Source organism: Leucoraja erinacea, chromosome 17 (genome assembly GCF_028641065.1).
Source record: "Leucoraja erinacea ecotype New England chromosome 17, Leri_hhj_1, whole genome shotgun sequence".
NCBI lineage: Eukaryota > Metazoa > Chordata > Chondrichthyes > Rajiformes > Rajidae > Leucoraja > Leucoraja erinaceus.
In genome coordinates, this window is record NC_073393.1 from 11,480,081 (window position 1) to 11,493,149 (window position 13,069).

At 41.7% G+C, this 13,069-nt stretch overlaps 1 protein-coding gene across 6 annotated transcripts in view; it reads right to left on the minus strand.

The window, feature by feature from the left end:
- Positions 1-13,069, minus strand: part of plekhg4 (pleckstrin homology domain containing, family G (with RhoGef domain) member 4) — a 120,560-nt gene that overhangs the window by 38,671 nt on the left and 68,820 nt on the right. For all 6 annotated transcript variants that reach the window (XM_055648519.1, XM_055648518.1, XM_055648515.1 and 3 more), the window contains one exon: positions 12,339-12,530. In XM_055648519.1, the coding sequence (XP_055504494.1) occupies positions 12,339-12,530 (192 nt within the window). The remainder of the gene's footprint in view (positions 1-12,338; positions 12,531-13,069) is intronic.

A 13,069-nucleotide genomic window follows, 5' to 3' on the forward strand; every position in this document is an offset into this window, starting at 1 on the left:
CGACCCGGTAAGGCATTGCCCGCACCCCGCTGGTATCCCAGCGCTGCGACGCTGCCAACTCCCGACATTTTGCGGAGCTGGGGCGTCCGGCCGCGGGCGGCGCTGGATTTGGAGCGCCTCGCAGCCAGGGGTAGAGTTGCCGGGGTCGGAGCTACAACTGGCGCCGCCCGCAGCCCCAACGGCCACAGCGCTGCGGAGCTTACTGCACGGCGACCCGGTAAGGCATTGACCGCTCCCCGCCTCTCCGATCAGGTAGGGGACTAAGAATTAAAGTTTACCCCTTCACCCCCCTTCACATAAAAGCCCTCCAAACTAACTGACTAACATTTAAGCAATGATTTACAGATGTTTAAGTGTCTCCCCGGTCTCCGGGGAGGAGGCAGCCGCTACAGTAGTATAGACCTGGGTTGACCGTGGGTCGTTTTGGGTCAAGTTTGGCGCCAAACGCGAGCTTTGGTGCGCAGACGACATCTGGAAAAAATGGCCGGTTTTCGGAGCTTTTCGGTTTCTGGAACACCGGATAAAAGGTTGTGCACCTGTATAATAAAGATCAAAGGTTTTGCAAAACACAAATAGTTACCCCAAAAAATGCTCAGCCATGTTTCTATTAAAAAAATAATATAATCCAATCTACTGCATACAGCAATTCCTTCTGTCAATGGGTAGCTATTTTATAACACTTAAATGCATTTAAAGATGTCACGTAAATACAAACATGCTCCAACCTCGACACATCTACAAAGTGCTTTCAGTCCTGGATTCAATCAGATTCCTTCTGCTGTGCATGCTATCATCCAGAAAATGTGCTAACCTAGCTCACTATGAGTCCTGCTGTATTCATAGGCAAATGCTAGGTTAAATACCAGATGGCCTTCCTTCACCAACTAATAGAAAAGGGATGGGGAGGGGGTGGAAACGTTTTCTGCTTCCACACTACAAAACTACAGAACAATGTAGCATGAGATAAAAGTACAGCACTGGAATTTTAACTGGCTACAGCTCAGGAGTCACCAATATCTCAACATTCAAGAAATATTTAACAAAAATCTGAATGATATTCAATCCTAAACTAAGGTTGAAGATAGGAAATGTTGTGGAGACAGACATTAAATTCACTTTTAGAAGATTTAGGAGGTGATGTGCATTACCTAGACGTGAAAGACAAGGAGTAAAGGGCCTGTCCCACTTAGGCGACTTTTTAGGTGAGTGCAGGAGACTCTGAGCTCGCCTCATGATCGCCACATGTTCGCTGGTGGTCTCTGGTGAGTCTCCTTCGTGGTCGCGAGGAGTTCCCGCATTCTGGGAACTAGTTGCCGCCTCAGTATGATCGCAGCAAATTTGCTGCGACCAAAAATTGGTCGCCATGGAGAAAATCGATACTTTTGTAGTCGTGGGTGCAGTGGTAGTGGGTTTGCCATGTCATTGTAGGCAGTCGAGGTAGTCGTAGGTATTTTTAGTTAATCTCCTTTGCTGACCGGGCATTTTCATTAGCTCATTGGGGAAAGAAACCGTAAGCACGAGTTTTCGGAACCAAGGAAAACCGACCGGTAATGTTAAATGCCATCTAAACTTCACAGCTGTGTATCTCTGGCTTATTAAAAGTTGTCTGACTTCTTAAAAATGTCTCCACTCCTACGCCCCCCTTCTCCTCCCCCCCCCCGCTCTTTTAAAGGACTTACCGTACCGTGCTAGCCGTCTTTAACCTTCCTGTTCATTGTGGCGGGTGTCTGTATAACCTTGGCTTTGCACCGTGTGACTTTCAACCAGCGCTCCCCTGCTTTCCCTGGCCCCCGCATTTGCGATGTGTGTGTGTGTGTGTGTGTGTGTGCGCGTTCCACTCTGACAGTCACCGTTCCAGTTCGCGGTTTTTCAGGCGAGTGCCGCGAGCTTGAAGGTCGCAGGCAGTCCGCTGAAAAGTCGCCTAAGTGGGACAGGCCCTTAACACAGTTATTCATTTGAACTTTTCCGATAGCAAAATTTGGAACAGTATATAAATTCATACAATGGTTTATAGTAATCACAACAGCAATGTTTCTTAATGCTTATATTTGGTAAAATCCTTTCTCTAAATTCAGCTTTAATTAACTAAAAACTATGACAGAATATTCCCTTTGTTACCAATCCCTTTGTTGCTGATTTTGAAAAATACCAAACATATATGTCACTGATTCATTTATTTTGGTTACTGAGAGCCATTCGCTATTTCAATTTATGAAACTGTGACTAATAATTTATCAATCAATGCAGCTAAAGTTCAAAATTAATTGTCAGTTACTCTTTCAGAGTGGCACAGATTTAACAGAGGTAAAAATCTTGGCCAGGAATTCAAATCCATAACCTGACACATATGTGTAGGAAAGAACTGCAGATGCTGGTTTAAGTCTGAAGAGGGGTCTCGACACGAAACGTCACCCATTCCTTCTATCCAGAGATGCTGCCTGACCCGCTGAGTTACTCGAGCATTTTGTGTTAAGCTTGACACATAACAAAGTTAGTTGGGCTGACCTTACCTTCATGTCACTTTCCAGGCACACCATGACAGATGATCATGTGAAGCAAATGATCATGTATCCAAACTTATTACAGTCATAGAGAAATACAATAGGGAAAGTAGCTCTATGGCCCAAGTCCACACAAACAGTCAAGTATTCATTCGTGCACTAATTCTACCCTAACCCATTTTATTCTTCTAATCTTGCTATCAATTCCAACCCAGTCAAAAAAAATTACAATGGCCAATTAAGGATGTAAGAGGAAACAGGAGTAGCCAGAGAAAACCCATTCAGCCACTGGGAGAACATGGAAATCCACACAGACTGCACTGAAGGTCAAACTCAAACTTAGATCTCTGATGTTGTGAGAAACCCCTTTGCCTGAATTTAACCTCAAGAGTCAATTCAACAGTGTTTAATGAAGACTGGAAATTTAGGAGCTGTAGGAGGTATTGGCAACGGAACAAATTATTAAAAAAAAGACACACAATTCTGGAATAACTCAGTAGGCCAGGCTGCAATTCTGGAGAACATGGATAGGTGAACGCAAAGGAGTGGAAATAAAATCCACGTTTAACTAAATTTATACTTGCAGAGTATTTATCTTTTGACCATGATCTGCGTTGGAGGTCATTGATACAATTTATAACTTGGGGTATCCAAATAGGAGCATCTGCTCTGCCTACTCAGCTACAATATATGCATCAAAGAACTAAGCGCATGTGGCCTTACAATATGATTTAATTTTCCATGTTTCAGTTCTGCCATCTTTGCAATTTCTCTAAACAGCAGTGAGTGAAACATAAATAGTTTTACTTCATTTCCACCAAGAACTGGTTCATTGATTGATCAAATTCATTCTACTAAAGGTCATTACAGCTAACACATAGATACTTCTCTGAATGCACACTACCAGGTCTTATAAATGAGATCAATTTTTTGAAACACGGTACTTTTAAATCATTGGATAATCATAAAATTTTAGTCCAGTGGGCCAAAATAGCCAGATTTATACACCATAAGAGGCGAGATGATTACTATTCAAACATTTAAAATAAATGTTTATCTATTGAATCACTTGTGAGTTTGCATTCTACCGTTAGATTACTCAGACATAAACACATGCAGCAATTAACAGATAGGGTCACACTTGTCATTATTTCTACCACATAATTCTAATTTTATTTAAACTGTAACTTCCATCCACAATTTGAACAGCTCGATATTTTTTAATCTAATGTTCCTGCCTGAAAAGGATTACGGACAAAAAACATAATTTGTCATTTTGTTAATCAGGTTAGCAGCTAACTATATCTTAGAGACATTTCTTAGCAACTGCTCCAATATTGTATTCCCATTATAGAGCTTGAAATGGTGGACAGCAGAAAAAATGTTTGTGGAGCTTACTTCAAAAATGCAACCTTCCCAGCAATTCCTGGAAACCCCTGGCCCAAGTTAGATCTGAGAAAGGAGAACTCTGAGAAAGAAGCTCATCATATATAGTGAAAGACTAGACTGTGGGACCCGTTGGGTTTCCAGAGGGCTAGTATGGACATTGTGGGCCGAATAGATTCTTGGGCTGGCAGCTCAGTCACTCAGGCCTGGTGGGCTGGCAGCTCAGTCACTCAGGCCTGGTGGGCTGGCAGCTCAGTCACTCAGGCCTGGTGGGCTGGCAGCTCAGAAACTGCCAGAAATTCTGCCCAAAACAGATGAGAGACTGTCGTTTTTCATCTTTTTCTGCACATCACAGCAATGAAGGAGGAAAGTTTATCCTGGCCTGGATCTCACAGGGAGCCAATGAAGGGAGGGATAAAAATACCGGGGTGCGTTTCAATACTTGCATGGGGAATACTTACTGATGGGCCGAAGGGACTCCTCCTGGGCAAGCACAGCCCTGATGGGCCGAAGGGGCTCTTTAAATTTAAAAAAAATCAAGAGTGAAATCTCAGGGAAAGGCACTTTTTCTAGACTTTTCCTGGCCTGGCACAGGCTTTTGGGCCAAAATGCTCCTCCTGGGCTAATACGGGCATTTTGGGCAAAAAGGACTGGTTTCTCGGCTAATAGGGGCCTTGTGGGACAAAATTAGTGGTTTCAGGCAGGACAAACAACTCATTTCATTTCATTTTCATTTCCATTTCAATTTCAAGCACAGGGCAGGACAAACAATTCATTGCATTTTAATTTCATTTCCATTTCCATTGCAGTTTCAGGCAGAGGGCAGGCCAAACAGCTCGTTGCATTTTCATTTCATTTCCATTTCCATTGCAGTTTCAGCAGAGCGCAGGCCAAACAGCTCATTGCAATTTAATTTCATTTCCATTGCAGTTTCAAGCACAGGGCAGGCCAAACAGCTCATTGCATTTTCATTTCATTTCCATTTCCATTGCAGTTTCAGGCACAGCGCAGGCCAAACAGTTAATTGCATTTTCATTTAATTTCCATTTCCATTGCAGTTTCAGACAGGGCAGGCCAAACAGCTCATTGCATTTTCATTTCATTTCAATTTCCATTGCACTTTCAGGCAGAGGGCAGGCCAAACAGTTCATTGCATTTTCATTAAAGGCTAACAAATAATTTCTTGCAAGTATATTGCAGACTCACAGTTCAGTTGATACACAGCTTAGAATCAGAGTTGTGGCCTCTCCCTCGCGCTCTTCCAGCGTGACTGACTCGCATCCAGGCATCTGGGGTTTTATAGTACAGCCCCACCCCCGAAAGGGGCGTTACATTTATCGTGGTGATTGACATGCGAGAGGACCAATCAGTTTATCTCAATATTTATTAAACACTATTAACATTTTTATTTTTCATCGTTCGGAAAAATCCTCTGGTTGCCTCAGCAGAGGAGGACTGCGAGTAAGAATGCCAAAAATCATCGCGATATAAGGCAGCGTTTTTTTCTAAAATCAATATACAGCGCAGACAGGAAGTGGTCAAGATGAGACTTTTAGTTAGATAGAAGATATTGTTTTGAGAAAAACATTTTTCACACAGAGAGTGGTGAATCTCTGGAACTCTCTGCCACAGAAGGTAGCTGAGGCCAGTTCATTGGCTATATTTAAGAGGGAGTTAGATGTGGCCCTTGTGGCTAAAGGGATCAGGGGGTGTGGAGAGAAGGCAGGTACAGGATACTGAGTTGGATGATCAGCCATGATCATATTGAATGGCGGTGCGGGCTCGAAGGGCCGAATGGCCTACTCCTGCACCTATTTTCTATGTTTCTATGTAAGATGTGCTTCTCCTTCCAAACTATCCATCTCCAGCTTGGCCAAGCACCGTCTGTCCCACGTGACAAAATTTGCTGGGGTCCTACACTGGCCTCTTCAATCATCCCAAACCCATGGCGTTCTAACCTCAGACCTCATCCTCTAAGAAGATATGTTAAATTGAAGTTGAGCAGGAAAAAAAAGCTGCGCCTGTATCTCTTTACAAATCAGTGCGTACACTTGGTAGAGTAAACACCAAGTAAGGCACACCACCATCAGAACTCACTCCTCCTGCATCCACAAACATTACCTTATTACCCCACTCTGACCTTTAACCACTACAATGTACACAAAGAACAAAGCAGTTTTTGCTTTTATTTGAAAACTACTAACGGGACACATTTTAAAACACCTTACATTTAAGTATTTAGATGAAAGCCTTTTTTTTAAAAAACTTATTATGAACATGTGTAACACTTTCAAGCATCTGAGTCTACACCATTTATCTTAGAGAGTAACCACGAAGTAACTAAACTAAATTAAGTGAGTAAGCGAGTTCGGTATTCCGACTGCCCAGGTCAAAGGTCACTATGCATAAGCAGCCCTGGACAGCAGTGCATCAGTGGACCTTCAATTCGTCCGTTTTTTCTAGCTTTGATTCTTCTAGTTAAGAAAATACTGCGTTCAAACTGTGGAATAGTTGTATTTATTGTTGCTTTGTAAAAAGCTAAGATTATTTCGTCATTTTTATTGATTTAATATGCCTTGGTGAGTGAGCGAGATCGTGCTCGTCCGTGGTCGGTGTCGGGCCCCGAGTCTGTTGAGTTGCTGCTGGGCTATCCCCATCCCCTCCCGGGTGTCCGGAGCCTGCCCGAAGTGTCGGGCCAGGCTTGCAGCTGGCACAGGAAGGGGACTAATTGCTGCAGCGCTTTGTGTGTATGGCTGGTGCTCGGCTTTCGCGGGCACCAGAGGGGTTGGCCGCTGGCGGTCTCCGGCCCGTCGGGGAGCGGGGTTGGCCTGGAGTTGGCGCTTCTTCTCCGCGCTGGCTGTGGGCCTGGTGCTGCTTCTGTCGTCAGTCTGAGGCTGTCGGTTGGCCTGGCGGGAGTTGAGCTGGGGTTGGCTGAAGAATTCCATTGCCTTGAAATTACCAGAATAGTGAAAGGCAATGGAATTCTTCAGCCAACCCCAGCTCAACCCCTGCCGGACCAACCGATAACTTCGGATCGACGACACCAGCGGCCCCAGGCCCACAGCCAGCGCGGTGAAGAAGCGCCAACTCCAGGCCAACCGCTCCCCTTATGCATAGTGACCTTTGAACTGGGCATGCGCAGTTGGAATACCAAATTCACTTATTGCTGAATTATTGACTCAGTTTGCCATAGTTCGAGGTTTTTTTAAATGATATACTCAAGATTCCCTCTCTACAAATTTCTGTAACGACAAATAACAGCTTACATAGAACTGGAAGCATTTATCTTCATAGCTCTTGGAGACTCTTAGAAACTTACGTCTCTCATACAACAATGCACAAATACAGAATTTCTGAAATCCCTCTCAGCTAAATGGACATAATTTCCGTACTGTATTCTCCACATGGAATCAAACCAAATTCATACATTTCCCAACACTTATGCTGAAGATATGTCTATTCATTGTAACCTTTTGGGAAAGCTGTTTGATTAATTAAAGCCATAAAGCAAGTGTTGGCCAGGGGATTTTTGACATTTTGGAGCTGGCTTTGTGGGTAAAGTTACTGATTTAAGAAATGCAAAACAGAACTACCGATCTTATAGATGGGGATCTGACAAAGAAAAGTGGCTCTCCAATTCCAGAAGAGCCAGAGACAGTACATGTGCAGAAATTAACAGTATTATAATTGTGTTTGTGTTACTCGAGGGGCGCTGCTCTGGCAGCAGCCATGCCAGCAGTGCGTCAGTTTTTTCAACTTTTATTTATTTTTTAGTATGTTTTTAAAGTGTGTATTTAATGTTCCTTTGTGTGTTTTGTGTGGGGAGTGGTGTGGGGGGAGGGGTAAGGGGGGAACCGCTTTGGTCGCCTCCTCCATGGAGAGGCGACTTTTTCCAGGTCGCCTCCCCCGTGGCCTAACAACAAGGATCGGCGCGGCCTTTCCCAGAGACGTGCCCGGGGCTTCAGCGGCTTGCGCAGCGTGGATTCTCATTGTGGAGCGGGTGAGCCCTCGCTGGAGGGGAGCGCTCCGTTTCGCTGGCCCGGGGCAGCCGGCAGCCTGAAGCCGCGGTCTGCAGAGCTCCAGCTGGTACAACTTCTACCGCGGTGCCGGACTTACCATCACCCCTGGAGGGGATCTTCGACTGCCGGCCCTGCAGTCTACGGTGCTTCTGGCTGCGGCGGGGACTTTAAATCTTGACCGCTGGCCTGCGGCCTACAACAATCTACAGCCGCGGTCTCCGGTGAGGAAGAGCCGATCCTCCTGGACTCTCATCCTGTCCACGGGGGGGAAATGGAGGAGGACTAGCCAAATTTTTGTGTCTTCCACCACAGTGATGAATGCTGTGGTGGATGTTTGTGTTACATTTTGTGTGTTCTTTATTATTGTATCGCTGCTGACAACCCAATCCTTGCCGGGTCACTGCTCGTGCGGTCGACCGGTAGGTGCAGCGAGTAGCTTTGAATGTTTGTCTCTTCGTTGATTGTGTCTCTTTCTTTTTTTTTTTTAAAAAGCTACTGTAATGCGCCCTTTTAAATTGCCCCTCGGGGATGAATAAAGTGCTTGATTGATTGATTGATTGATTGATTTGTGCAGCATTGAACTACTGCATTACTTTGCATAATTAGAAAATTAATAGATTATTTGTCTATATTGAGAATTTTTCTAGGGGTTCATCAGATAGAATTGCAAAAAGAGACTGTGAATGAATTACAACATTTTCAATTGTTGGCAAATATTGAAATAAAGTCCTTGATTATTCCAGTCAAACAAGTATGTCAGATTGAAATAACTTATGAATAAAAAAAACAACAGAATGGCTATACAATATGTCCTTCCGGATTTTACAACACTTTTTATCGATGAGTTAACACCATGCACATAAACCACATCTGAGCTAGGCAACATTTGTACCTGACCCACCTCACTGACTGTCTAGTCACCACACTTTCTGCTCCATCACCTACACTTATGTCAAGTAAGCAGACTATTCATGAGAGAGACCCCACACAGTGCGGTGGTGGAGCAGAGTGTGCATTGGCCAGCCATGCCATGGCAAGCCACCAACTTACGGCTGTCAAAAAGCCAAGATCTTTTGTAACATAAGGCATTCTCTCCAGAAATGCTGCCTGTCCCCGCCCGCTGAGTTACTCCAGCATTTTGTGTCTACCTTCATTTGTAACATAGCTACGTATTCAAAGAAAAACAAACATTAATGATTTGATTACCACTTTAAAATTGTACATTTTAAACACTTTAGAGATTAAAAGAAAAAACAAAAACTATTTAAATTATGATTCCCAATTGTTGCATTGAATTATGTTTTTAATTTTGTACATTCATGAAAAGCTGAAATTTTGAATAGAAACTTTCACAATAGCTTCTGAAACTCACTTTCAGAATTTGGATAACCTCTGTTGTTAAAACCTTGGACTCTGGAACTGTTACTAGAACTCATACACTGGCGCTAGCGTCCCGCCCCTCCCCCCACCCCTCCCATCCTCGTCCCCACCTATGAATGTGATATTTAGCTGATGCCTTTGGATTAGGTTAAATGGATGTAATAGATTTCATTGCTCTTCTCAAAGCAGTGAAGATTTCAAGGCTAGTTTTAATTCAGCGACAATTTACTTTTGCTTTTTACCTGATTGTTTGCCACATTCGTTCTCCTAATAGCGATTACACCTCAATAATAATCAAGATTCTTTAGCAAGGAAAAAACGTAATTTTTTTAATCTTTCAGTAGGAACACAATACCGAACTAGAGCACAAAAACATTGTATGTGAACGTACAATGTATGGAATAACAGGGCACAGAGAGTTCAAATCTCATCCCAGGTTTCCAGGGAGACAATAAACAGCTGCAAAGCATTTCTGCAGTGGAACGGATGAAAAGTGGTCACGAAAGCTATGCAAAGTAATTATTTCGCTATTCCTCATGGCAGATACAAAGTAACTTGGGCAGCAGGCTGGAGCTAATTGCCTAGCTGTCAAACTTGCTTAATAGTGGCCAAACAAGTGAAAAAATAATGCAGTGTTGCAATACTTTTGTGTTAATGAATTATAACATCACAGCTTAATTTTTGGTGCTGATGACAATAAACTAAAAAGATGCACCCAATACTTCAAAAGTATTAGAAGGTACACAAAAATGCTGGAGAGGCTTAGTGGGGGAGGCCACTTCAAAAGTATTGTTCTTTTTAATTCATCTCTACATAATTAAATCTTTACCCTCTACTGAGAGAAGAAAGATTTAGGAATTTGAGGGGCAACTTTCAGGGGGACACAGAGGATGGTGTGCATTTGGAACGAGTTGCCAGAGGAGGTATTTGAGGCTGGTCTCATAACAACATTTAAAAAACATTTGGACAGGTACATGGATAGCAAAGTTTTGGTGGGATATGGGCAAAACATGGCCAAGTGGGACTAGAGTAGATGGGGCATCTTGGTCAGCATGGTTAGCAGCAGCGCAGAGGGAGAACAAGGAGGGAAGAGACAGAGACTAAGACTTTTGCCTCCATCACAGTGAGGAGGTGCTTGGTGAACTCACTGTGGTGGATGTTAATTTGTGTTTATTGTATGCTTTGTTATTTATTATTATTGTGTATGACTGCAGGCAACGGAATTTCGTTCAGACCGAAACGTCTGAATGACAATAAAGGAATCAAATCAAATCAAAAAAATCAAAGTTAGGGGGAATCAAAGGGCCTATTTACCTGCTGCGTGGCTCTATGACAAATTCATCTTAGCTTTTAAAAAGTTCATCGTAGCACAGGAGGGCATTGCCTATTGATTCTTTGCAGGCTCTCTGGAGAGCAATCCATTCAGTCTCATTCCCCCACTAATATCTCTGCAACCTCATAAGTTTATTTTTTGAAGCATTTAACCATTTTCCTTTTAAAATTAACAACTATCCCCACTCACAAACAGCAAGTTGAAAATCATTATCACTCACCAAGTAAAATATCTCTTCCTCATATTGCCCATGTACCATCCAAATCCTTAGATCAGTATTCCCTAGTCCTTGTGCCTTCAGCTTCCTACGCCTTTTACCAATTAATTCCTCAATGTAATGAATTACAAAGCACATTCTTGCCTAGGACAATGTACTAACATTGACTACTATTACCTCTTGTGTCTTTTCCCCCATGTGCCTTTTGTCAGTTTCAATCTGTAATAATTCTTGTTGAAAATTATGAAAGTATAATCGTGTTGTCAGCAGGTTTGAGAATGATATATGTGATTACACAGAAGCTAAGCAAATCAATTATTTTACACTGGTTTTGTTTGGGGGCAGTGTGTTGGTGAGAATATATGCTCTATTTCAATTATTAAAACAGTATCCAACCTCAAATTTATAGCACCGTGGATAATTAAATTGTCCATCTTGCAACTTTCAAACGTTTAAAAATTAAGCTAAAACACATTCAGTGCAATGGTGTAGAATTTGCACGGAATACTCATATTTGGTCAATCTTTGGGTGCTTTAGTATAGTGGGAAAATGGAATCTTAGGGTCAAAGAACACTAATAGTTACAACATTATATAAAATGACACCTGATATTACACATCAGTATTAGAAGAGTTCTCTAAATGGAATTAAGAACTTTGAAGTGGTTAAAAAGTAACCAGAAGCAAGATCTGATTTTCTTTGTTGACAAAGCAATAAACACGCATGCAGCTACCAGAGTGCAAAGATTGTGTTATAACACTTTCTTCTCATTAACTTCAGCAATGGTTCAATATACATCATTGTGGTGAATATGAATCATTGTGATGTTGTAATCAGCGGCACAACCCTTAATTGCAACATCTATTGTGGAAGGAAGGACTATTGCAACATCTATTGTGGAAAAGGAAAAGAAAATGAAGCAAATTGACACGTACAAATGGCAGTATAAAGTATTATAGGCAGAACTCAATACTTACCAGAATACCAGTTTTCCTTTTAATTTCAAAAGGTGATTGTACATATGGATGATGGTGATTGCCTGCTGTAATTTTGGCAGATGAAATGAATAACCTCCATAAAATAGTTAATAAGATTACCTCAGAGGCTTTTCCATAAAATATACCCAGGAAACATATGAAAAAAACCATCCTTACCATTTCATGTTGCTTGTTGCAATGGTCAAGACATTTTTGTACTAGGTTACATAACATCTTTAATTTTAGATCGCAAGCACTGGGTGAGAACATATTAACTTAAATAGCTTCCCCCTCTCCCATCCTACCTTCCTTAGTTGTCTTGACAAGATACTAAGCTGCAACATATACTGACAACAAAAGGACCATCCCATTGAAGTTTACGATCACAGATTTTGAATATGATTCATCCTTATTAAATACTGGTTAATTGTTGTTTGAGTTTATTGAATAATTTACATATTCCCAGTTAACCACTAAAATTTTCTTTCTATAATCACTAAAATAAACTGTAGCACTTCTACGCACCTTGTCAAAAAATTCATATAACAATAAAGTCTTGTCAATCTTCTGTTTGCTTTCATCCAGGTTCTCTGCAAATTCTCCAAACTGCTTTTTGTATGCCAGCAGCTTGCTTTCAAAAGCATGCAATTCCAACGATTTAAAGTCATACCGCTGTTCCAACTTCTTCATGAGATCCCTGCCTTTCCTACAATACCTCTACAACAAAAGGAGGCCATATGTCAAAAGTGAAGCACCATCGAATTATCAACAACAACTATGTTCCTGAGAATCAACTCTAGTGAAGGAAAATGAGCTGATTTCTTTATTTTGTACTCATATAATTATATTTATGCATCTTATTTTAGTTAGCACAGCTCAGACAATAAAAATGTTCACACACGAGTTAGAGACTTGTAGTTAAATGTGAAATGCGTGGAAGATGTATTTTAATTCACTAAAACCTGAACCCTAAAGATCCCTACAAACTGCAATTGAAACTAAGTGAGGAATGTAGTCAGAGAAATTAATAGAAATCAATGTTTTAATTATAAGGAGCAAAAGATTTTACTGGAATGCTTACTTTCAGGATTCTGAAATTGAACTGCTTTGTAAATTAGTACATCAATACTCCACTGGTATTTTCATTGACAAAACAATGGGGAAAATAATAGCAAATAAAAGGGCGAAATGGTGTCAGAAGCAGAAAGAATATAAAGCTCTAATTTTGTCAGGAAAGATTGCACAATATGCAAGTG